General features: G+C 38.2%; 1 protein-coding gene across 1 annotated transcript; it reads left to right on the top strand.

Annotated features, from left to right (window-relative positions):
- Nucleotides 1–18859: 18859 nt before the first annotated feature.
- LOC108465521 (uncharacterized) lies at nucleotides 18860–19753 on the top strand. The gene is made up of 2 exons (XM_017765849.1): nucleotides 18860–19304; nucleotides 19407–19753. Exons 1-2 carry the CDS (start codon nucleotides 18860–18862, stop codon nucleotides 19751–19753), a joined length of 792 nt encoding a protein of 263 aa, XP_017621338.1.
- The last annotated feature ends 4253 nt before the right edge of the window (nucleotides 19754–24006 follow it).

Consider the following 24006-nt stretch of genomic DNA (forward strand, 5'->3'; position numbering starts at 1 on the left):
ATCGCTCTTTCATAGAGTCCTCGAGTTCCCAAGTGGCTTCTTCAATTCCGTGTTTATGCCACAACACCTTCACTAATGGGATTTTCTTATTGCGCAACTCTTTTACTTCACGCATCAGAATGCGAACCGGTTCCTCTTCATAGCTCAAATTAGGCTGAATCTCAATCTCGAGCGGAGCGATTACGTCGATGGATCGACCTATATCGTCGAAGCATCGAGACATGGAAAACGTTGTGGATCCTTTCAAGCTCAGGGGGTAAAATTAATCGGTATGCTACTAGTCCAACTCGTTCGGATACTTCATACGGACCGATGAACCTCGGACTCAATTTTCCCTTACGGCCAAATCTAAGCACCTTCTTCCAAGGTGAAACTTTTAGAAAGACCTTGTCTCCAACCTGATATTCAATATCTTTTCTTTTCAAATCCGATACGACTTTTGGCGATCCAAGCGACTTTCAAACTTTCACGAATTACTTGAACTCTTTGCTCGGCATCCTTAACCAAATCAACCTCAAGAATTTACCTTCACTAAGTTCGGTCCCGAATAATGGGTGCGGCATTTACGATCGTATAAAGCCTCATAAGGCGCCATCTTAATACTTGATTGAAAGCTATTGTTGTAAGCGAATTCAATCAAAGGCAGATACCTTTCCCATGAACCACTAAACTCAAGGATACAACATCTCAACATATCCTCGAGTATTTGAATTATCCGTTCGGATTGACCATCGGTTTGGGGGTGAAAGGCGGTCTTTGAAATGCAACTTGGTACCCAAAGCTTCTTGCAACTTCTTCCAAAATCGCGAGGTAAATCTCGGATCTCTATCCGACACGATGGAAATAGGCACCCGTGTAATCTCACAACTCGAGAAACGTACAATTCGGCTAGTTTGTCCATTGAAAAATCCGTGCGTCACGGGATAAAGTGAGCCGACTTAGTCGGTCTATCGACAACGACCCAAATCGCATCCTTCTACTCACCGACAATGGCGGTCCGGATACAAAGTCCATTGTGACTCGATCCCATTTCCACTCGGGTATCGTGATCGGTGAAGTAATCTGAAGGCACTTGATGTTCCGCTTTCACTTGTTGACATATTAAACATCTCGAAACAAAATCGAGATGTCTCGTTTCATACCATGCCACCAAAACCGACGTTTCAAATCGTTGTACATCTTCGTACTCTCGGGTGGATTGCCATTCGGCTACAATGGGCTTCGTTCAAAATTATTGGAATAAGTTCCAATTCTTTGGAACACAGACGACTTCGAACCTCAAACAATCGTCATCATCGATTTGAAATTCGAGTCCTTGTTCGAACACACTCATCCCGTTTTGCAACCAACTCATCGTCGACTTTTCGAGCTTCATGAATTTGACGTATCAATAATGGTTTGGCTTTCAATTCAGCTACTAACACATTGTCGGGTAGGATAGACAAGTGTACATTCATCGTCATAAAGCAAATAGTGATTTCGGCTTAAGGCATCCGCAACCACATTAGCCCTTCCCGGTGATAATCAATGACGAGCTCATAATCTTTTAAAACTCGAGCCATCGCCTTTGTCGCAGATTTAAGTCTCTTTGGGTCATCAAATATTTGAGACTTTTGTGATCCGAATACACATGGCACTTCTCACCAAATAAGTAATGTCGCCATATCTTTAAGGCGAATACGATGGCGACCAATTCGAGATCATGGGTCGGATAATTTTTCTCATGTGGCTTTAATTGCCTCGACGATAGGCCACAACTCGCCCTTCTTGCATCAATACGCAACCCAACCCAAGTAGGGATGCGTCACTATAAATGACAAACTCTTTGCCCGATTCGGGTTGCACTAGAATTGGGGCTTCATCAAATAAGCTTTCATTGATCGAAACTTTTCGACATTTCTCCGTCCATTCGAACTTAACATCCTTTTGGAGAAGCCGTCATTGGCGTGGCTATCGTCGAGAAACCTTTACAAATCGTCGGTAATAACCGCAAGCCCCAAAAAGCTCCTAACTTCGGTAACATTCCTTGGTGGTTTCCAATCGACTATGGCGAATTTTGTTGGGTCCACCACGACACCGATGCGGACACCACGTGCCCCAAAAGCTAACCTCTTTCAACCAAAATTCACATTTTCTTGAACTTTGCGTATATCGCTTATCTCGTAAGATTTGCAACACTAGCCTCGGTGTTCAAGATGTTCGGTTTCATCTCGAATAGACCAAAATGTCATCGATAAATACAACTACGAACCGATCCAAGTATGGCCCGAAAATTCTATTCATTAAATCCATAAACAATAGTAGGGCATTAGTGAGCCCAAACGGCATCACCAAGAATTCAGTAGTGACCGTACCTCGTTCTAAAAGCGGTTTTGGTATGTCCGATTCTCGGACCCTCAACCGATAGTACCCGACCTCAAATCTATCTTTGAAAACACCGAGGCTCCCTTTAATTGATCAAACAAATCGTCAATTCGTGGCAATGGATATTTATTCTTTATCGTCACTTTATTGAGTTGACGATAGTCGATGCATAACCTCATGGTTCCGTCCTTCTTCTTCACAAACAATACAAAGTCGCCCCATGGAGAAAAACTTCGGTCGAGCGAAACCTCTATCCGTCAATTCTTGCTATTGAACCTTCAATTCCTTTAATTTCGTTAATGCCATACGACACGGGGCTATTGAAATCGGCGTAGTACCGGTACAACCGATGCGAATTCCACTTCTCGAACCGGTGGCAATCCGGTAACTCCTCGGAAAAACATCTCGAATACTCACAAATCACTGGTACCGATTCGAGTTTCCTTTCCGTCTCTTTACTTCCAAACACATACGCAAGGTATGTTTCACACCCTTTTCACATATCTCCGAGCGGTCATAGAAGATATTATCGTTGGCACTCCTTTTAAATCGAGAGACTCGACTCGGACTACCTCATTATTTGCACTCCTCAAAACAATGGCTTTCCTTTGCGTCCACCATCGCATCATGTACTGGTCACCAATCCATACCAAGAATAACATCGAATTCATCAAATGGTAGAAGCATCGATCGGTAGGAAAACAGATTCTCGAATTATTAGGGGCATCTCTTGCACACTTTATCAACGAGTACGTATTGACCCAAAGGGTTTGACACTGAATTACGAACTCGAGAGACTCAACAGGTAGAGTCTTCTTTGGATGCTAAAGTTTCACATACATATGAATGAGTAGAGCCGGGTCAATCAATGCAATCACACTAGTATCAAAGAGAGTAAAAGTACCGGTGATAACGTCGGGGAGGATGCCTCCTCTCGTATGCGGATGGCATAGGCTCTAGCAGAGCTCAGTCTCGGATCGAACAGTAGTGTCGGTGGCTCCCCTCGATTACCACCCCTACCTCCTGAAACCCTCGGGGTCTACCTCTAGTTGTCGTCCCCATTAGATCTCGCACCTTGCATCTTATTCTTCTCATCTAGCTCCGTGCAATCCCTAATGAAGTGGTCCTTCAACCACATCCGTAATGAGCAGGTTAACAGACTTACCCCAACATTCACCTAGGTGTCGTCTTCCACATTGGGGACATTCAGGTCTCTCTTGACGATTATTGCCCACACTAGCTATCGATGTAGCTCGGAGTCCGTCAATGGTCGGGCTCTAATGGAAATTCCCGATCGCCTCGACTTACTAGTGTCCTCCCCGAACCTCTTTACAATGAGAACGGAGCTTTACTCGTTGATCTTTTACGGTAATCTCTTGCTCCAAGTTCAGCCTTCTTCTTCTCCTTCCCAAGTTCTTCCGCCTTATGTGCTCGTTCGACTAGTATCACGAACTCCTTTATCTCCAAAATTCCCACTAGTAACTTTAACTCCTCATTCAACCCTTCTTCAAATCTTTTGCACATAGCAACCTCATCAGCCACACACTCCCGAGCATACCGACTAAGTCTTACGAACTCATGTTCAGATTCGACATCTGATCATACGGCCTTGCTTGAGTTCCAGGAACTCCTTACGCTTCGATCGATGAACCGTTGACTAAAATATTTCTTCCGAAATTCGTTTGAAAGAAATCCCAAGTAACTTGTTCCTTTGGGACTATGGAAATCAAGGTCCTCCACCAATAGTAGGTGAGTCTCGCAACAAAGATATAGCACACTTAAGACATTCATCGGTGTGCATGACAGTTCATCAAACACTCTAATGGTGTTATCAAGCGAACTTCGGCCCTTTCGGCATAAATCGGTAACTATGGCCTTAAACTCCTCGCCCCACGCTTCCTAATCAAGTCCACGGTGGTTTACTCATCCTCACGGGATCGAGAATCGATGGCATCACGGGCTCTTGGGGTGGATTATTTAAATTCGGAATGGTTGGACACTCGGATTGGTTCGGGCATATTGCGCGACCCACTCATTCATCATGGTGAAGAAGGCTTGTTTCGCCCCTTCATTTTGATTATTCGCGGATGACCGAGGCTCAACAGCGGTGTCCCTTGCGCAGAGCAGCCGCTACACTTTCAACGTCATCCGCCAAGGGTCTCTATATCCGGGTTCCATCGCTAATCAAAACAAAAATTTCAACCGTCAAGTCATCACATTATTAACCACTAACAATTTGGCATGTATAGCTAGACTCACACGCCTATGGTAGTCCTAGAACCGACTAAACCATAGCTCTGATACCAATAAAATTGTAACACCCCAAACCCGAGACCATCGCCGGTGTCGGACACGAGGGGTTAACGAGACAAATCCTCTTAAAGTACCGACCAATTTGGCATTTCTGGACAGGCTGGAAAACTGCATCACCGTCGTCTTAAAAATCATATCTCGAGTTTCAAAACTCGGAAACTGGTTTCGTAAATTTTCCCTGAATTTAGACTCATATACCCATCCATGGATTTATTTTTAGAATTTTTGGTTGGGCCAATTGGTACAGTTTATTAGTTAAAATCACGCATGTTACAGGGATCGACTGCTCTGACCTTTGGGCGTTACAACTTGAATATCTCTCTGTACAGGGATTTAATACTGCTGCCGTTTGTTTCTAATGAAACTAGACTCAAAATGGAATCTGTACATATAAGGCATGACTCCTAATTCTTTCTGGATAATTTATGGTAAATTTTCAAAGTCGCGACAGGGGACCCAGAACCCGTTCTGGCCCTGTCTCACGAGAACTTTAATATTTCTCAGTATACTGCTCATATGGTCGTTTCGTTTCGTCCATATAAAAATAGATTCATCAAGGTTCAGTTCCATAATTTACTCACTATTTAGTTCTACTTCTACTATTTTTAGTGATTTTTCAATCTCATCCCACTGCTGCTATCCGCAACAGTTACTGCAGTAGACTATGCCAATATCATGAAGTTTTCCTTGGCCTTAATCATCCATCCTACATGACACAAATTATGGCCACCTTATCAAAATTTGAGTTTCTAAGACTCGTGGCTATAGGTTCTAGCATCCCACTCGACGACCACATAGGCCATTTTCACATGGCTTAAAGTTTACAACCCACAATTCGACAAAATATAATAGCCTATACATGCCAAATGTTCTTCAACAACAAAACAATACCACAAGATTTCAGCGGTGTGATGACTTCAACGACGGTTCCGAGCACGCAACAATACGAGTTCAAGAGACCTAAAATGGGTGACAAGAAAACACCGAGTGAGTTTACAACTCAGTAAGTCATAAGCATTCCACAACCATCCATTAACAAAATTATTACAACATGAAATAATGAACGAGGCTAAGTACTCCATCCATATCGAACTATATCATAGTTCCTTGGACCTTTCGGTTCAATCTCATACCAAGTCATACATCCACATTTCATATTCTATACAATAAGATATTTGAGGCATTTTTACACACCAACTCATTTTCACTACAATCATACAATTGCAATCATCACATAGATTTAAAGCTTACCAAGCTCAACCCCGAGCATGAACATATTACCTAGTCGTCATGAGCTCAAGGTACTTACCCGATCCGCTGTCCATACTCAACTCGGTGGAGACACACCCTCCATATAATTGTTCGATCGGAGATATTTATATATATATATATAGAGTGCGCACACATAGTGCTTAATACTCGATTTCGCACACTTAGTGCCATGCGATTTAAGCCCGCACACATAGTGCCATACCCTTCGAGCTCGCACACTTAGTGCCATATATTTCCAGCATGCACACTTAGTGCCATATATTTCCAGCACGCACACTTAGTGCCAATCTCGTCACCGTACACACGTATTGTTCAAGACACTTAGTGCCGAAAGCAAACTTTCTACACATTTCACTATTTCTTTTACATTCAACAATTGTCATCACTCCATACACATACAATTTCATTTATATATATATAGCATCCCATTAAACACAATTGCATAGATTTTACAATCATTTAAGCAATATCAAACATATGTGCTTATGACTTACCTTGTGTTAGGTAAAATAGTTCCAAGTCGGCTACTCGATGACCTTCGATTTCCCCTTGTTAGAAGCCTCTCCTTTAAGATCTTGAGCTAAATCAAACAAATTTACTTCTCAATCAGACACAAACACACGGCAACCATATACATTTCAAAGGTCAATTTATTCGTATCATTTGTTCATAAATTAGCTTTTAACGCATTTGGTCACTAGGGCGACCATATTTAACTTTCAAGCATTCATTTCTAATTTTAGTTAAACAATGCCGAATGCCATTAGCTACTAACGACACACACACATATAAGCACATTTAGCATTTGATACATTCGCCTTAGCATAATTTCATTAAGAGTCCCCATTAGCCACTTCACTCATCAATTATCACAACTACTTGATAATTCATACTTATCATGTTAGCGAATATTTCTTATTCAAGTTCATCATCTTCATATTCGCACTAACATCACAATCTCATATCATGGCCGAGTGCTCCTCTTAAACTATTGTTCATCTAGATTCAGCATGAAACAACAATCATCACCCTTGTTAGTCACCCTAGCGAAAACCTCACTTATTCAAAACCAAGATTTCAACATGGGTTACCTAAAGAACTTGGTAACTAGTTCAAATCTCATCCATCTAACTTACTAATCAAATGTGTACAACATTTCCACCATCTTCTTTAACATCTACCATGGCCGAACGTTCATATCACCATAATTTTCAAAGATTTCGGCATGGTTAAATAAGGGGCTTAGAATCTAGCTTAAAACCATGCTAAGATTTAAAGAGCTAACTTGAATTCTTACCTTAATTTCCAGCTCAAAATGGCTAAATTTCTTCCTCTTTTCCCTCTTCTACACGGCTAAGAAGAACCAAAGTATGAAGCCTTTTCCTTCTCCCTCCTTTTTTTTCGGTCATGTATGAGAATGATGGACACATTTTTTTCTTTGTTTTCTTCCTTTAATTTTTCATTAGTTTATTTCCATGCTTCCTTTTTTTTTTTTATTCCTCCTTACATAATCCATTAACTAGACATGTTTGAAACATGTTTCCCCTTGCCCATAACTTGTCATGGCCGGCCACTCTTCCCTTTTTTTGGGCAAATTGACATGCAAAACCACTCTTTTGCATGCATGTACTATTAGACCATTGTAAGATTAGCCTATCACCTTTCAACAATGTTTCATACAAGTCCATTTTAAATAAATTCACATATAAATGATCAAATTAATGCATGAAACTTTCACACATGCATTTACTAACATCATAAACATAGAATATAACTTTTAATTACTTATAAGACTCGGTTTAGTGGTCCCGAAACCACTTTTCGACTAGGGTCAAATTAGGGATGTCACACCTTCCCTCACAGTAAGCCACTATTGGTAAGCCTCATCTTGCAGTAACGACACCGCCCGGTTCAATTTTTGCTCCATAGTACAGTCAAGATCATCCATTATCAGCTCCGTAGCCTCTAACAAAAATTCTACCACATTCGGGGCTACACCAGAAACACCCCTAAAGATCTCCGCCCCATTAGATTGGAATCGCTCAAAAATTGTCCTCTGGGCCACTGATCCCGTACTTGCTCCAGCAACCCTTTCAAGAACTCGTAGCATCGCTTGAGACAAGGCATCATCCCTAGCTGCTCGATCATGAGACCCAGTCTTAGTTACTGGTGAAGCCGGTGTCTCCCTAGCAGGCATGTGACTTGACGCTGAAAACCTAGCTCTAGCACCCCATCGGCCTTTACCACGGCCTCGTGTACCCCTTCTACGAGTACCCCTAGTGCTCATATCGAGATACGCTTTATCTGAATTTAGAAGTTTTATGCTATCAGTATATAATTCCAGTTATTATTAATAGATATTTTATGGTAAACAATATTTAGAGTTTTGTTTCCATAGATCGAGATCCCACTACCATTATCAGTCTTCTATGATCTCAGTTTGCTCTAACTAGAAATTTCCAGTATAGTATTACTATCTATAACAGTTTTTCAGCATAACATTATAGTTTAAAGCAATAGATACTAGCAGAGAACTTACATATTTGGTGCCGGAGACTTACCGTGCCACACCTTCAATAGCATCATTTCAAAAACAAGTCAAGTTAAGTTGGGAAATAAAAAATTTCAAAAAAATAATTTTTAGAAAAAGCGTGCCACACTTTCAATAGCATCATTTCAGAAACAAGTCAAGTTAAGTTGGGAAATAAAAAATTTCAAAAAAACAATTTTTAGAAAAACCCTCTTCAAACCCCAATTTCGGGAAAAAATAATAATTTTCTGCCACCTGAACACAGTCGAGTTTTGTAACCTAGCTCTGATACCACTAAATGTAAAACCCCAGACCCGGCCTAGACGTTACAACCGAATCTGATGTGCCAAATCGATTGCCTAAAAACCCGATAAGCTTATGATGATAAACCGGTTGTCGAAAAAGCCTTTGTAGCATTAAAGCCAGAGTATGCTTAGTGTTTCATGCCATTTAAACGTGTATAGTTTTTAAGACTTCTGTTATTATTATAATTAAAATTTAAAGGTTCGATTTTAGAAAATGTTGTTATTTTGAAAACCTGAAGTTCCTACTCTAGTAGTTTATAAATATAAAGTCATAGCTCAACAAAAGTTAAAAATCTCCTAATGGCCTTTTACACAACAAAACCCAAAAATAAATTCTATAAGTGAATAAACCATCATCAAGCCTTTTGAGTTTGTAGGGCCGTCTCCGAGTCCCTTGTAGCTCCAAACCATCTAAGCTTAGGGATTACTTGCACAGTTAGAAACGAGGTGAGTTTATTTAAAACTCAGTATAACCCCTTACTAGAGTAATGAGACAATATCTGATCAGAGCGATCTGGGCCTTAGCCTGTCAGACAAGAATAATGCGTCTAGGCCTAAGGCCTATACAGTAATCCAGCACACATATGCAGCCCATCCCAATCTAACCATCACACTTCCCATACCAACCATCACACCATGTGGGGATTAAATCGACCCACCCAGCCAACACACTAGTATCACAGCGGGGCTGCTATAAGTAACGCAGCAGAGCTACTAGTAGTAATAAACGTGGCGTAGCCACTAATGTCAGAATACGTGGCAAGGCCATTAGATCGGTAAAACGTGGCAAAGCCACTAGTACAGTACTTCCTCCGAATCAAAAACCCAACACCAATGCAGAATGTCATAAGTAATACGTGTATGCAGTGTCGTACTCAAAACCAGTCATATCAATGTCATACACCTGTCAATTAACCCACCACTATGGTATAAAGGTCATTTTTTTAGTTAGGGATAAAATAAAAATTTTTACCCCTTGGGGGTATTTCAGTCATTTAACAACTTTTAAGGGTCTCGATACAGAAAACGATCCTTCGTATGGTCTACAGTCGTCTCGAACGACCCAGACAACCCATAAGGACAAAACAGTGTAAATGGGCCCAAGGCCCAACAACCGGCCCAAGTGGCGCATTACGGCCCAAGCCCCCGAGAACACTCGTGGTGGTCTCTACAGTCTGACGCCCACGATTTGTGGCTCGATTCTCTACACGAGCGATCGCACGCTCGTGAGACCTCAAATATCGGCATTTTAGCTTTTCGACTTTTGCCGATCTACAGTAAAGCAGGGGTGTAAACACACACCTCTTTTATTTCCTAGCAGTAGCGATAGACAGTGTGCTGTTACACACCTGATAAAGATTGTAGTTGAAAAGCCTCTCGGAAATGAGAACCTAAGATCAATCACAATCTTGCGTCAGTCTAATAACCTTGCTAATCCAATACTACACTACAACAGAATATAATATCGCAAGCAAATCACTACTCACCAACCAACAAGCGTAGCTCCTCCTTGATCACGTAATCTTCCCAACTCTCGATCCTTCACAAAAATAGTTAATCGATTAATAAAAATCTGCAAACCCCATACACACGTCCAAACCTTTAACACTTACCAAAGATGGAGTATGCACTTGCAACGGCAGCAATCGACCCCCATACCTTGTTAGACGAGACTAAAACCCTAGCCGCACACACATAGAAGGGAGTGTTAAACAAGAAACAACTCTCCCTGATAGAGAGAACAACACCATTCGACCTATGTGAAACATAAGCCGAACCCTAATTGAGAAATTCGAATAAATTTCGGCTAGAGAAGACTTACTAGAACACATGAGAATTTCAACAGCCCACCAGGGAATGGTCACACACAAAGAAGAGACGAAGAAAAGATGCTAAGCAAAGAAGAACAAAATTGAAACCTTAACAAGGTTCTGTTAATACTAGCAGCAAGAGAATGGAGAAAAAAACAGAAATGAGAGAGGAGAATGAAAGTTTCGGGACAAGCTTGTGAATGAACTAAAGGGATATTCGGTTAAGGCAAGGCGTCCAAGCTAGAAAGAATGGAGAGTTTTCGGGTAAGAGAATGTGAAAGAGAAGAAAATGTGGTAAAGGTCAATAAAGCCGCAACTTTAAAATGCCAAAACGGAGACTAGAGAAAAATGCTGAAAACAAAATAAAAGAAAGCAACACTCAAAAGAAACCCATTCGGCACTCATTGGTATGACCGAATAGGTATGCACAACCCCTTATTCGGCTACACTCCCACCACACCTCAAACTCCTAGAAAATCTCCCTGAATCTCTCCCCTTATCCCTCCTTGAAATCCTTTGCAACAACCCTTAAGACCAATTCAAACTCTTCATCATCAGTGTTCAACTCCAACACCAACTCTTGCCGTCCCCTTCTAGCAAAAATAATTACTCCTCTGCTTGGTATTGGATTTGAACTCATGCCCTCTTCAGATGCTCCACACACCAACTACCAGTAAGCCACAAGGCTCTTTGTGCCCTCACTCAACCATATTTATTTATAAAGCCTAAGCACTAGTGTCCAAGTTCCTTTTAAACAAAAACAAAAATTCTGTAAAAGCTAGAGCTTGAACCCAGGACTTCCCAAACAACCCTTAACATGCCTAAATCACTTAGCTAATACACCAACATGCAATTCGTGTCAAAATCAGCAAAAATTACGACCCCTAAATTTTTAGGGCGTTACATTTCCTGCCTATTTGCAATCTCAATTATCAAATAACACTTTTCATTTCAAATTTTCAACATCATGGTTTTGAAGACTCTATCATCATCGTTTCAATTATACTTATCCCTTGTTTTTAACATTTACTCCTCCTATCAACTCAACTTAGACTCGGACAGATACATGAATCCAACCAACACACCAGTTTGGCAGCCAATGCGTCATCAGATAAATCCGAAGTAAATAGTTTGCACCCAACGCTCATAAATAAGTTTGACACCTAGTGTCTCATTAGTATAACCGAAGCAATTTGGAAATTAGTGCCTCAATGACTCGTAGTTGAAGTAACCCTGAACTTTTCCTATCTTATGGCATATCAACTATATCCGGCTCTATGTGAATAGTTAATAAGGTAATCATTTCTCAATTTCCATTACAAGCCAATTTATCAATTCAATAATATTTGTAAAATAACCAATCATCAATGCAGATCAATACATCAACCTAATTCTTCTCAGTACAAAATCAAATTTTTATTTTCATCAATTTACAATAATTTCAAATCAATTTAATTTAGTCTTTACGTATACAATCGGTCAATTTTATACCATTACAATTCAATCAGTTACAATCAACTATAAATTCATTTTTATCTCAGATTCTATTCGTCATATAAAATTTTATTTGTCATTTTATCATTTCACTAAATTATGAACAATTCAAACTATTATCAAACAAATACAAATTCACACATTATAAGTAAAACAATTTAATTGTAATCATTCTATGTGAACTTACCTGGAAAAACAACAAACAGTCAATTTCTCTAAGGACTAATCAACAAATTTTCATTTTTCCTTGATTAATTCTGATTTGGTCCAATTCTCGATCTATACAATTATTCAATTAAATTTATCAATTTCAACCCTCTTATTTCATCCAATCATAAACATATATCAACTCAATTTCATTATTCAACTACTCCTAAAGTTTTTCATTTTATTCAATTCAGTCCCTAAAACCAAATTTATCATATCTTCCGAATTTGAACTCCAAATTTTAAACCCACTTAAAATATGTCCATATACAACCTTCTATTATTACAATTTACAAAAAAAATCATACTGATTTCAAGATATTCCCTAAACTCAAAACTAACAAATTTCACTTTACAAATTAGTTTTATTACCTTTCTAAGCTTCAAATCCTACCCTTGAACATAAAATGTCTTAAAAACAATCAATAGAACAATTTAAAACCTTAACAGTTTTGAAAAAAGAGCTACGGGTTAGCTAGACCTAGTTACAATGATCTCAGAAACATAAAAATTACAGGAAAAAGAATAAATTGTCATACCTAATTAGTGGTCGAAACTTTCAAACTTTAATGAGGGTTTTTTTTCTTCTATTCTTCAGTGGAGAAGAAGAATGATGAAGATGACCATTATTTGTGTTATTTTAACTTATATATTTAACTAAAAGTTAATTGATCATAATTATATAATTTAAATTTTATTAATTAAACCTTAAGATTAATTAGCAAAACTTAGTGGATTCTAACCCACCCTATAACACCCCAAACTCAGCCTAGACGTTATGGCTGAATCTAGAAATCTTACATAAAATAGTTATAAATTTGAGTTTCTCTTATTGAAAAACTTCGTGTATCTTTGCTAATTAAAAACCATTTTATATAATAACATTTGTCATACTTAATCGTTAAAGACCGTCAAATTTTTATATTTTCTAAATAAATCAAATAATTTTGCAGTGAAAGTTCTTAAGACGTTACATTTTAGAAAATCGAGCTTGTTTTCTTAAAAATAGTTAACTGTAGGAACATATTCATTTTTCGAAAAATCATTTTATCGAATGTCATGCCAAAACCCAAAATAAAAGTCCAAATCCAAAAATAAACTCAAATGTCGAGAGAGTCCAAAGATTACAAAACTCTCAAACGGAATTTTAAATAGACCAAATTTATGTAAATAGAGTTTTACGAAGTTATGGACATATCTGAGCTCCCATCGCACTGACCCGCCTAAGTCTGAGGGGTTACCTGAAAGTAACAGACAAACAAAGAGTAATTTAACAGAAGCAGAATCACAGACATAATACAAAACAAAATAGATACTAATTAATGTCTCATGCAAAATTAGAGTCATATGCAAATTACAATCCTAACCCCATCCGCTACACACCATCTCCGACCATCCCAACACACCATGTGGGGTATTAAATACCCACCCAGCCCTATACACCATTTAGTGTCCTTACGACACTTTTCAGAAAAATTACAGAAGTGCTGCCAGTATAATAGTGAGTAACGCCTCACACAGAGCACTCCCTTCACATAATACATAACCTGCCTCATAGCCAGATACAAACAGAATGCCATATACTAGAACGTATATACCATGCAGGCTTGTATAACAGATATTAAACATGTTTATACATAACAAATCAAACATATCGCATCTCTTTACATGCATTTAGGCTTTATTTACATCAAATTCATACTAACAAATTAGCATATTTCATACTTTAAGGCTTATATAAACACATACTGACCCCATAGAAGACCCACAGTTGATCGGGATGACATGTACGACCTTAGGGAAAAATTTTAAAATTTGGGCCCACACGCTTGTGTGGCCCACATGGCCCAAGATGGCCTAGACTGTGTATCACACATGACCTCGTAAATGGCCTACCGCACGACCTGGCACACTGCCGTGTGGCGTCGATAGGCCCCAATTTTGGCTTTCATCGTTCGCTATTTTTCAGGTTTCTCGTTACACACTTGGCTCAATTTTTATGCGAAAGTAACCACGTAATATCCCAAACCTTAAAACAACAATTAACACCTGTAAATTTAATAACAGCTCGTAAAATCTAGTCAAACTAAACTACCACAATCGACATGCTCAGCCCTTCACATGCTCACCTTTATTGAATAGCCACCACACGAGCCCTATGTCACTAGAGGCACACCAACCGCGCCTTGGAGCTCTCCTAAAATACCGAACTAATTAGATAACACAACCAAAATAGAAGGAACACACGAATTCGCCGCCACTTTAACAAAATCCTAAAATCCCCACAAACCCAAAGAATAATTTCGCAAGAGATCAAAGTAGAAACCAATAGAGCTTTACCGCCAAGGATTGAAACCAGCCCAACGAAAATCACACAACCTGAAAGAAACAAAAAAATTGAATTAAGAATATGGGGGAACCAAACAAAAGAAATTGAAAGTGAAAGAACTTTCGAAGGAAAGAAAAAAAGAACAAAGAAAGTAAGGAAAGAGAGAACAAAACTAAAAACAAAAAAAATCATGAAACAATATGGTGGCAGATGTGGGAACTAATTTTTGGTTTAACCATTTGATTTTTTTAAAAATAATAATAATAATAAAATAAGATTAAGATAACATATAAATATATTTAAATGAAATTAAGTCCCAATCCAACACCTCACTTGAGTACCTAACCTAAGCCCAACAAAAATAATTAATTGCCCATGCCAAGACACAAACCCAAGACCTCCAAGACATAACTCCAACCCTTACCCATCGAAACAAATACCTATTTGTGATAGATTTTAATAAATAACAACTTATAATTTTGAGACGTTAGAAATCTACCACCTAAAAGAAAATTTCGGCCTCGAAATTTACCTGATTCAAACAAATACGGATACTATTGACGAATTGAGTCCTCAAGTTACCATGTGGCTTCCTCAGTGCCATGATTCTGCCACAGAACCTTCACTAATGGAATAGGATTCCTCTTTAAGACCTTAATATCTCGATCCAGAATCTAAATTAGTTTATCCTCAAACATCAAATCTAGTCTAACCTCAATCTCCTCAACAGGAACAATATAAGAGTGGTCCGACCGATATCGCCTCAACATAGAGACGTGAAATACATTATGAATATGGTCTAACACCGGAGGTAACTGCAACTGATAACCAACTGATCCCAAACGCTTCAAAATCTGAGATGACCCAATGAATCTAGGGCTCAACTTGCCCTTATGCCCAAACCGTAGAACTTTCTTCCATGGAGATACCTTAAGGAATAAAAAATCACCCACGGAGTACTCAATATCCCTTCTTTTTAGATCTACATATGACTTCTTTCTATCAAAAGCTGCCTTAAGACGATCCCGAATCAGTCTAAGTTTATCCTCAGTTTCAGAAACCAACTCAATACCTGATAGCACTAGAAAGAACATAGGTTTTCCCCTTACTTATTGGTTAAATTGTTCCCATTTTGTTATCCTTAGCATACATTTTAATATTTTTAGTTTAGTAAATTGAATTTTATAACTTAGTAAACCCTAGCCTATTTTATCCTTAATTTTGTTTTCTTATTGCATTAATGTCACTGCATGAGTTAATCCCAGATTGCGTCCAAAATTGTCACCCAACTTGATAGCTGTCCGAATAAGAACCAAAACTGCATGAGCTATCCAGTCTGGTAAGGACATAATCATTTTGGGGAATAGACACCTGTATTGTTGGAGGAGGACATAAAAGGTGGGCGTGAGAAGAAAAGGAGAGCTATTTTCTCCATCCTTATCTTCATCATTCGACCTTGAAGCTTATGGCCATGGTAGCTTAAACCTCTCACGAGTGAGCCAGCGTGAAAACTAGATGTAAACTAGCTCATGAAAAAGAAACCTAAGTGTGTGACAAGAGGGAATAGAGAGATTCAATCGAGTTGTCTAGGGATAGTATTCTCCATTTGATTCTTTCTTATTTCTTTCTAAATGCTAGTGGTTACTCTTTGATTTATAGTTGTATGGAAGTACTGATGAATTCTTTGTGAAATGGTATCTTATTTAATCTTGCTTTTACTGTTTAATCTTATGGTTTGAATTTTTTAACACGAAAGTGTTATTGCAGTCACTGACACTGGAAAGTGCAGTGACAGTTTGAGCCAACAGGCTTTTCAAAGGAAGTTGAGTGATGATTAGAGGAATTTAGTCCACTTGTTCTTAATAGTGTCGTATTGTCATCATCAGAAGGTGAGGTTAATATGCATGTTTAGGTCTCAGATTAAATAGAGGAGTAACACTGGATAAGATATACATTGAATTTTATTACCTCGATAATCACTTATACTTTTATACGTTATGAGCATTTAGTATTCCGCTGAAGATTCATGTTGGGAACCCCAGTTTATCATTATCATCTTTTATTTTATTTTTTTCAAGTTAATGCATCGACAACTATCCTCACAATTTATCTTGCTTATATCTAGTTATTGCACCGACTAACATTTGTCTACTATACTTGCATCGACGGTGTATGCTTGCACATTATTACTATGACGTTAAACAGACGGTCAAGATTTTGGCGCCGTTACCGAGGATGGTGTTTGTTTGATGTTTATTTTTGTTTTTGTGTGTTTTGCACTTTATTTTCCTTATATAATATTTAGTATTCACTAATGGTTTTTCTTTATTGCTATTTCTTTAACTTTAATTTAGGTGTTTTATGACCCGAAGAAATTTGGATTTTCTTGTTGAATTTGATCTAGAAATTGAAAGGACTATTTGGAGTAGACTTTGAGAACAAAGAAATATGGCTCTACCATGGAACAATGCAGCCATACCCCCAATGCAACAACAAAATATCAATAACCCATTATTGTCGCAAGATGCTCACATACAAAATAGGACTTTACGAGATTTTATAGTTCCTATTTTGGACGAATTACACTCATTAGTTGTTAGGCTATCAAGCCAAGCTGGGAATTTTGAACTCAAGCCAGTAATGTTTCAAATGCTGAATTCTAATGGACAATATGCGGGACTGCTACATAAAGATGCGAGAGAAATCTTAAATCCTTTTAATTGATATATGTTTCCTTTAGTTAATAAGGCGTTTCTAATAATGCCTTGAAGATGCAATTATTTCCTTATTCCTGATAAGAAAGAGCTCGTACTTGGTTTTTTGGACTACCTGTCGGATCAATTACATCTTGGGATGCACTAGCAACATAGTTTGTTTTGCGATTTAACTCGCCAACAATGAATGCTCATCTTCAAAATGATGTTACTACTTATCATCAGCTGGATGATGAAAATCTTCACACTATATGGGAACGTTATAAAACTTTACTTTGATGTTGTCCCACGCATGGCATTCAACTAGAAATGCAAACTGAGATTTTTTATAATGGGCCGAATTCACATACAAGGAATCTTGTCGATGCATCAGCCAATAGACCTTTGTTGGATTGTATTTATAATGATGCTCAGAGAATTCTTGAGAGAATTGCTCAGAATGATTAATACCCTATCTTTAGGGCTACACAAGCAAAAACTACTCCAGAAATTATTGAATTAGATACAATAACCATTCGAAGTGCTCAAGTTTCTTCTTTCACAAACATGATTAAAAATATGCAAGGGACGAGTGGAGTTGCACCTATACAAGTCGCTCAATAAGTTGATGTTTCTACTTTTTCTTGTGAGATTTGTAGTGACAACCATAGGTATGAAGATTGTCCACAACATGCAGACAATGCCTATTATGTTAGTAATATAGAAACTCTACACGCAACCAACCATTTTGGGGAACTCAGAATGCTTGACAAAATGCTGTGGCATTCAGATATGGGAATACATGTACTCAAGGAAATTATAATCCCAGACAAGGGAAATACAATTAACAACCACAGAACTACAATCAACAGACTTAAATGTATCCACAACAAGGCTAGACACATTCACATCAAAATCTGATGCAACCACAACATTTTCAATACCAAATTAACATGTTTAAGGACATCGACAGCAATCGTACACTCAAGCTTCTACTTCTGACCCGTTAGCAACTCTTAAGGCATTAATATGGAAGCATATTACTCATACGAAAGCTATCGTACAAGGGAATTCATCTTCTATTCAAGCATTAGAAGTGCAGCTAGGACAACTTGCTTTAAATTTGAATACTCGACAACCAAGTTCATTACCAAGTGACACGAAAAATCCTGGTCCAAGAGGGAAAGAACATTGTAAGGCTATCACTCTTAGGAGTGGTAAACAAACTAGCGAATCATTTATCGACTCTACTGCAGCACCTCAAGATACGAATGAAGTGATCACTGGTGAGAAAGTTGAATCTGAAGAATTTGTTGATGCATCAGAGAAAGAAGTTCCACAAATTGTCAATCATATGCCTACTATTCGACCTTCGAAACTGTCAATGCAATGCTCAAGCAGATATATCTCTACCTTTACCCTTCCCATAAATATTCAGGAAGAATAAGCATGACAAGCAGTATCAGCAGTTCTTGCACACACTGAAGCAACTACAAATCAACATTCCTTTAGTGGACACTTTGATTGAGTTATGGGAAATTTATGAAAGACCTCTTGTCCAAGAAGAAGAAGAAGCTCACTGATATTGAAGCTATTGCACTCACAGAAGGCTGTAGTGCTTTCTTGACAAACAAGTTGCCCCCTAAATTGAAAGATCTTGGGAGCTTTACCATCCCATGTTCAATTGGAAATCATTATTCGGGTAAGGCTTTATGCGACTCGGGAGCTAGCATTAACCTAATGTCATTATCTACTTTCAGAAAGTTGGGAATTGGTCACATGAAATCTACTACAGTGACATTACAACTAGTCGATCGATCCTTGGCTCAACTTGAAGGGAAAATAAAAGACGTCTTAGTTTATGTCGATAAATTTATTTTTCTAACTGATTTTATCATACTTGACTATGAAGCAGGCAAGAAGGTCCCCATAATCTTGGGACGACCATTTTTAGCCACTAGCCGAACTCTCATTGATGTTTATAAAGGTGAACTAACCATGTGACTTAATGATGAGCAAGTCACCTTCAGTGTTTTTGAATCTATTCAATGCAACGACAAAGAAGAATGACATACTGTCGATGTGCTAGATGATCTAATTGAGGAAGAATTCAATGACCAAAGCACAACACTTTCTGAAGAGATTGTAGTGACATCTAATGCTGAATGCTTAGATAACTGTGACAACATGGTTGAAGCTAATAATCTTGAACCCAAGCATGGATGGAAGATTGAATCCTTAGACCTAGCCAATAGAACAACCCCAATTTTCAAATCATCTATTGAAGAAGCTCATACTCTAGAATTGAAACCACTACCTCATCATCTTAAATATGTCTTTCTAGGTGATGGCAATACTCTCCTAGTTATTGTCTCCGCAACACTAGATGTAACTCAAGAAGAGAAATTGGTCCATATTATCAAGCAACACAAATGAGGTATTGCTTGGAGTATTACTGATACTCAAGGTATTAGTCCTTTTTTCATGCACAATATCAAGTTGGAAGATAAAGGCAAGCAATCGATTGAACAACAAAGAAGAATAAACAAAAAAATAAAGGAAGTTTTCAAGAAGGAAATCATAAAATGGCTTGATATTGGAATTATTTACCTAATTTCTTATAGCAATTAGGTAAGTCAGTGCAGTGCGTGCCTAAAAAGAGTGGCATCACTACGGTTTGCAATGATAAGGACAAATTTATTCCTACACGCGTTCGCACGGGATGGCAAGTTTGTATGGATTATCGCAAATTAAATGCAGCCACAAAGAAGGATCACTTCCCATTTGCTTTCATCAACCAAATGCTGGATCAACTTGTTGAAAAAGCCTATTTTTCTTTTTAGATGGCTACTCTGGGTACAATCAAAGTGCTATTGAACTGGAGGATCAGGAGAAAACAACCTTCACCTGCCCTTTTGGTACTTTCGCTTTTCGTCATATGCTTTTTGATCTTTACAAGGCACCACCCACATTTCAAATATGCATGATGGCAATATTCTCAGATATGATCAAAGACTCTTTAGAGGTATTTATGGATGATTTCTCAGTCTATGGGAATGATTTTGATCATTGCACTTGCAATTTGGATAAAATACTGAAGCGATCTGACAACACACATCTTTTCATGAATTGGGAAAAATGTCATTTCATGGCAACTAAAGGCATTGTGTTAGGACACCGCATTTCTAGTCAAGGCATTCAAGTAGTCAAAGCTAAAGTGGAAATCATTGAGCAATTACCTCCACCAACAAACTTGAGGGGTATTCGCAGTTTTTTGGGACATGTGAGGTGTGACAGCCCAAAATTGACCCTAGTCAGAATGTGGTTTCGGGACCACAAAATCGAGGCATAAAAATAATTTAAAATTTATTTTGATGCCTATGATATGTGTTAATTTGTGTGTGGCATTTTTGATGATTCGATTTAGTGTTATAAAGGTTAATTTCACTAGAAAGGACCTAGTAGTAAACTTTGAAAGTATGATGGGGAAATGTGTGATGACTAGTTGATAATGCATGCAAAATTAAGGGATTTGCATGTCAAATTCCCCAAAGATGGCATAGTGGCCGGCCATGACAAGGAGTTATGGGCAAGGAAAAACATGTTATGACATGTTTTGATAATGCATGATGTGATGAAATGATAAAAAATTTAGTGGTGGGAAGAGAAACAAAAAAAAATGTGTGTGAGTGTGGTATTCTCCCATTGTTGCCGTGAGTGAAAGAAAAGCAAAGAAAAATTTTGTTCATCCTTGTTCTCTCCTTTTGGCCGAAAATACTAAGGAAGAAGATAGGATTTTGCTCCATTTTGGTTTAGAAGAGATCTAGAAGGAGATTTGGCTATACTTGCATCAAGATTAAGGTATGTATGAAGTTGTGTCATGAGATTCATGCATGTTTTAGTTGCTAACTTGATGTTCATGTTAGCCATGGTTCAAATCCTTGTTATGCCATGGAAATGGTATTAGGCCAAGGTTGATATTGTGTTAAAGCCATTGCATGCTAAATGTGAAGCTTGATAATGATGCATGCAATGATGGATTGACTACTCTTGAAATTTCTTTGTAGCAATCTTGAGTAAGACATTGAGTTCTTTGTTTAACCATGACCGAAGTTGAAAGGGGTATGAATGTGATGTATTCGCCATGATGCATTCATGAGCATGATTTATGCTTGTTACTTGATTGGTAAAATTTGTGTTTTAGATGGTTATGAACACCTTGAGGTTCGCCATGCACCTATATGTGTATGTATGTTTGCACATGATGATTTGGTTATGAAGTAAATGATAAATATGTTTGTTTAAAGAAGAAATTGTTGAAGAATGTTTGTGAAATTGCAAGTACATTCGCCTAGTACACATATGATGTGAAAATCTTGGAATTTATTGTTGATTTGGTGCAAGTATGGCTAAGTATAATCGGCCATATGAGTGCTTGATGCTATATTATAAGTATTGAGCTACAATATGTAAAGCATTAGCTAGTAAAATGTGTGCCATTCATGTGTGGTGTTAAACATGTAATTGGCCTCAACATCAACATGCATAATCGGCCATGAATGAGTGCCTAAGAGGTTGTGTTGTTCGCCATGAGTAAGCATGTTGAAGGCTTTGTGTGTTAAGTCGATTCATGAATTCGTACTTATGTGACTTTAATGTCTAGTGAATATATGTGGGCTAAGTGCCTTGAGTTCTTCTTTTCGATACTCAAATGATTGAATCAAATTATTTGTTAAATTAAGCTCAAGAGCAAAGGGGGACCAAATCCGATAAAGGGAAGGAAAAAGTAGTCGAATAGCCATCGGAATCGTTCGACAACATCCGAGGTAAGTTTTCGAGTATCGAAACTTAGATTTTGATTCGATTGAACAAAGTAATAAGCAATCGAAATTGTGCCCTTGTATGTGGCCATTGAGCCGAAATGATATTCTTGATTAAGTAAATTGTGCATAAAAGTTTGTTATGAAATTGAAACAAAGATGTGTATGAATGTGCGAATTGTGATATCCGGGCTAAGCCCAAGGCAATTGTGCGAAGTTGTGATATCGGGCTAAGCCCAAGGCAAATGTGCGAGATATGATATCGGCTAAGCCCAAGGCGATTGTACGAGTTGTGATATCCGGTTAACTCCGAAGGCATTTGTGCGGGTTATCATAACCGGCTATGTCCCAAGGCGTTTGAACGAGTAGCTATATCCGGTTAAACTCGAAGGTATGTGATTTGAAAATTATAAGCTTGCTGTAAAAATTTGCAGTTAATGCACTTGTGAAATTCCCAACAACAAGGTATGTTTTGTGTGTGCTTTGCACACTATGAGTAAATGCGCATTTAATATTCGCTCTAATGATAAATGAGCTATCGGCATTAACTAGGCCGTTATTTGTGTATGAATAAAAGAGTTGGGATTGTGAAGTAAGCATGTCTTTGAGAAATTGTGCATATGAATTATTGTTTAGCTACTTGAATGCTATGCTTTGGTTGTGTGTATATTATGGCTCAAACTTACTAAGCATAAATTGCTTACTCCGTTTCTTTGTTTCTCTGCTTATAGATTTTGCTCGTTAGCGATCGGATTCGGGATCATAGAAGTTGAAGTCAACCACACTATCAAAGCCCTTTTGGTACTCCTTTAGTTGAGTTTTGGATATGGCATGTATAGGACTACCCTCGGTTATTTTTAAGTACTTGTGATGTATATGTACGGCCATGCTAAAATGGTTCGTAAAAGTGGAGTATGGAATTTGACCATATGTTGTTTGTAATTATATTTGGTTTCATGATGTGATTATGGTTTGGAATGAGAGAGTTGGTCACATGATCAGCCATTGGAATGGCTAAATATGATCATATGTGGACCTAAGTATGACTAGACTATAGTTGGTCCATGGGAACTACAATATAGGTAAAGCCTACCTTAAAAACAGAGGCTGCTAGCTGCAGTGACGTGGATGTGAAAAATCACCAAAATTTGTAGGAATGGTGTTAAATAGTGAATAAATTATGTGATCAAACCTTGACGAGTCTATTTTCATATGAAAGTAACTAAACGATCATATGATCAGTATACAGAGAGATATTAAAGTTCTCGTGAGACAGGGCCAGAACGGTTTCTGGGTCCCCTGTCGTGATTTTGAAAATTTTCCATAAATTATCCAGAATGAATTAGAAGTCATGTCTTATATGTGCAGATTCCTTTTTGAGTCTAGTTTCATTGGAAACAAGCGGTATCAGTATTGAAACTCTGTACAGAGAGATATTCAAGTTGTAACGTGCGAAGGTCAGTGTAGTCGACCCCTGTAACATGGGCGACTTTAACTAATAAACTGTACCAATTGGCCCGACCAAAAATTCTAGAAATAGATACATGGATGGATATATGAGTCTAAATTCAGGGAAAATTTACGGAATCAGTTTCTGAGTTGTGAAACTCGAGATATGCTTTTTAAGGCGACAGCGATGCAGTTTTCCAGCTTGTCTGGGAATGTCAAATTGGTCGGTGCCATAAGTGGTTTTGGCTTGTTAACCCTCGTGTCCGACAACCGCAACGGTCTCGGGTTCGGGGTGTTACAATTTTATTGGTATCAGAGCCATGGTTTAGTCGATCCTAGGACTACCGTGATATGTTTGGGGTCTAGCTATACATGCCATTAAGTGACAAATTGATAGTGTGGTGATTTCTGACAATTTGA

Source organism: Gossypium arboreum, chromosome 3 (assembly GCF_025698485.1).
Source record: "Gossypium arboreum isolate Shixiya-1 chromosome 3, ASM2569848v2, whole genome shotgun sequence".
Lineage (NCBI taxonomy): Eukaryota > Viridiplantae > Streptophyta > Magnoliopsida > Malvales > Malvaceae > Gossypium > Gossypium arboreum.

What these genes read in the sequence shown, in the direction of transcription:
- LOC108465521 (XM_017765849.1), top strand. Translation starts at nt 18,860, where the DNA reads ATGAAAGACCTCTTGTCCAAGAAGAAGAAGAAGCTCACTGATATTGAA. An exon ending in TCTCATTGATGTTTATAAAG is followed by an intron (nt 19,305 to 19,406) that starts GTGAACTAACCA and finishes TCGATGTGCTAG; the next exon opens with ATGATCTAATTGAGGAAGAA.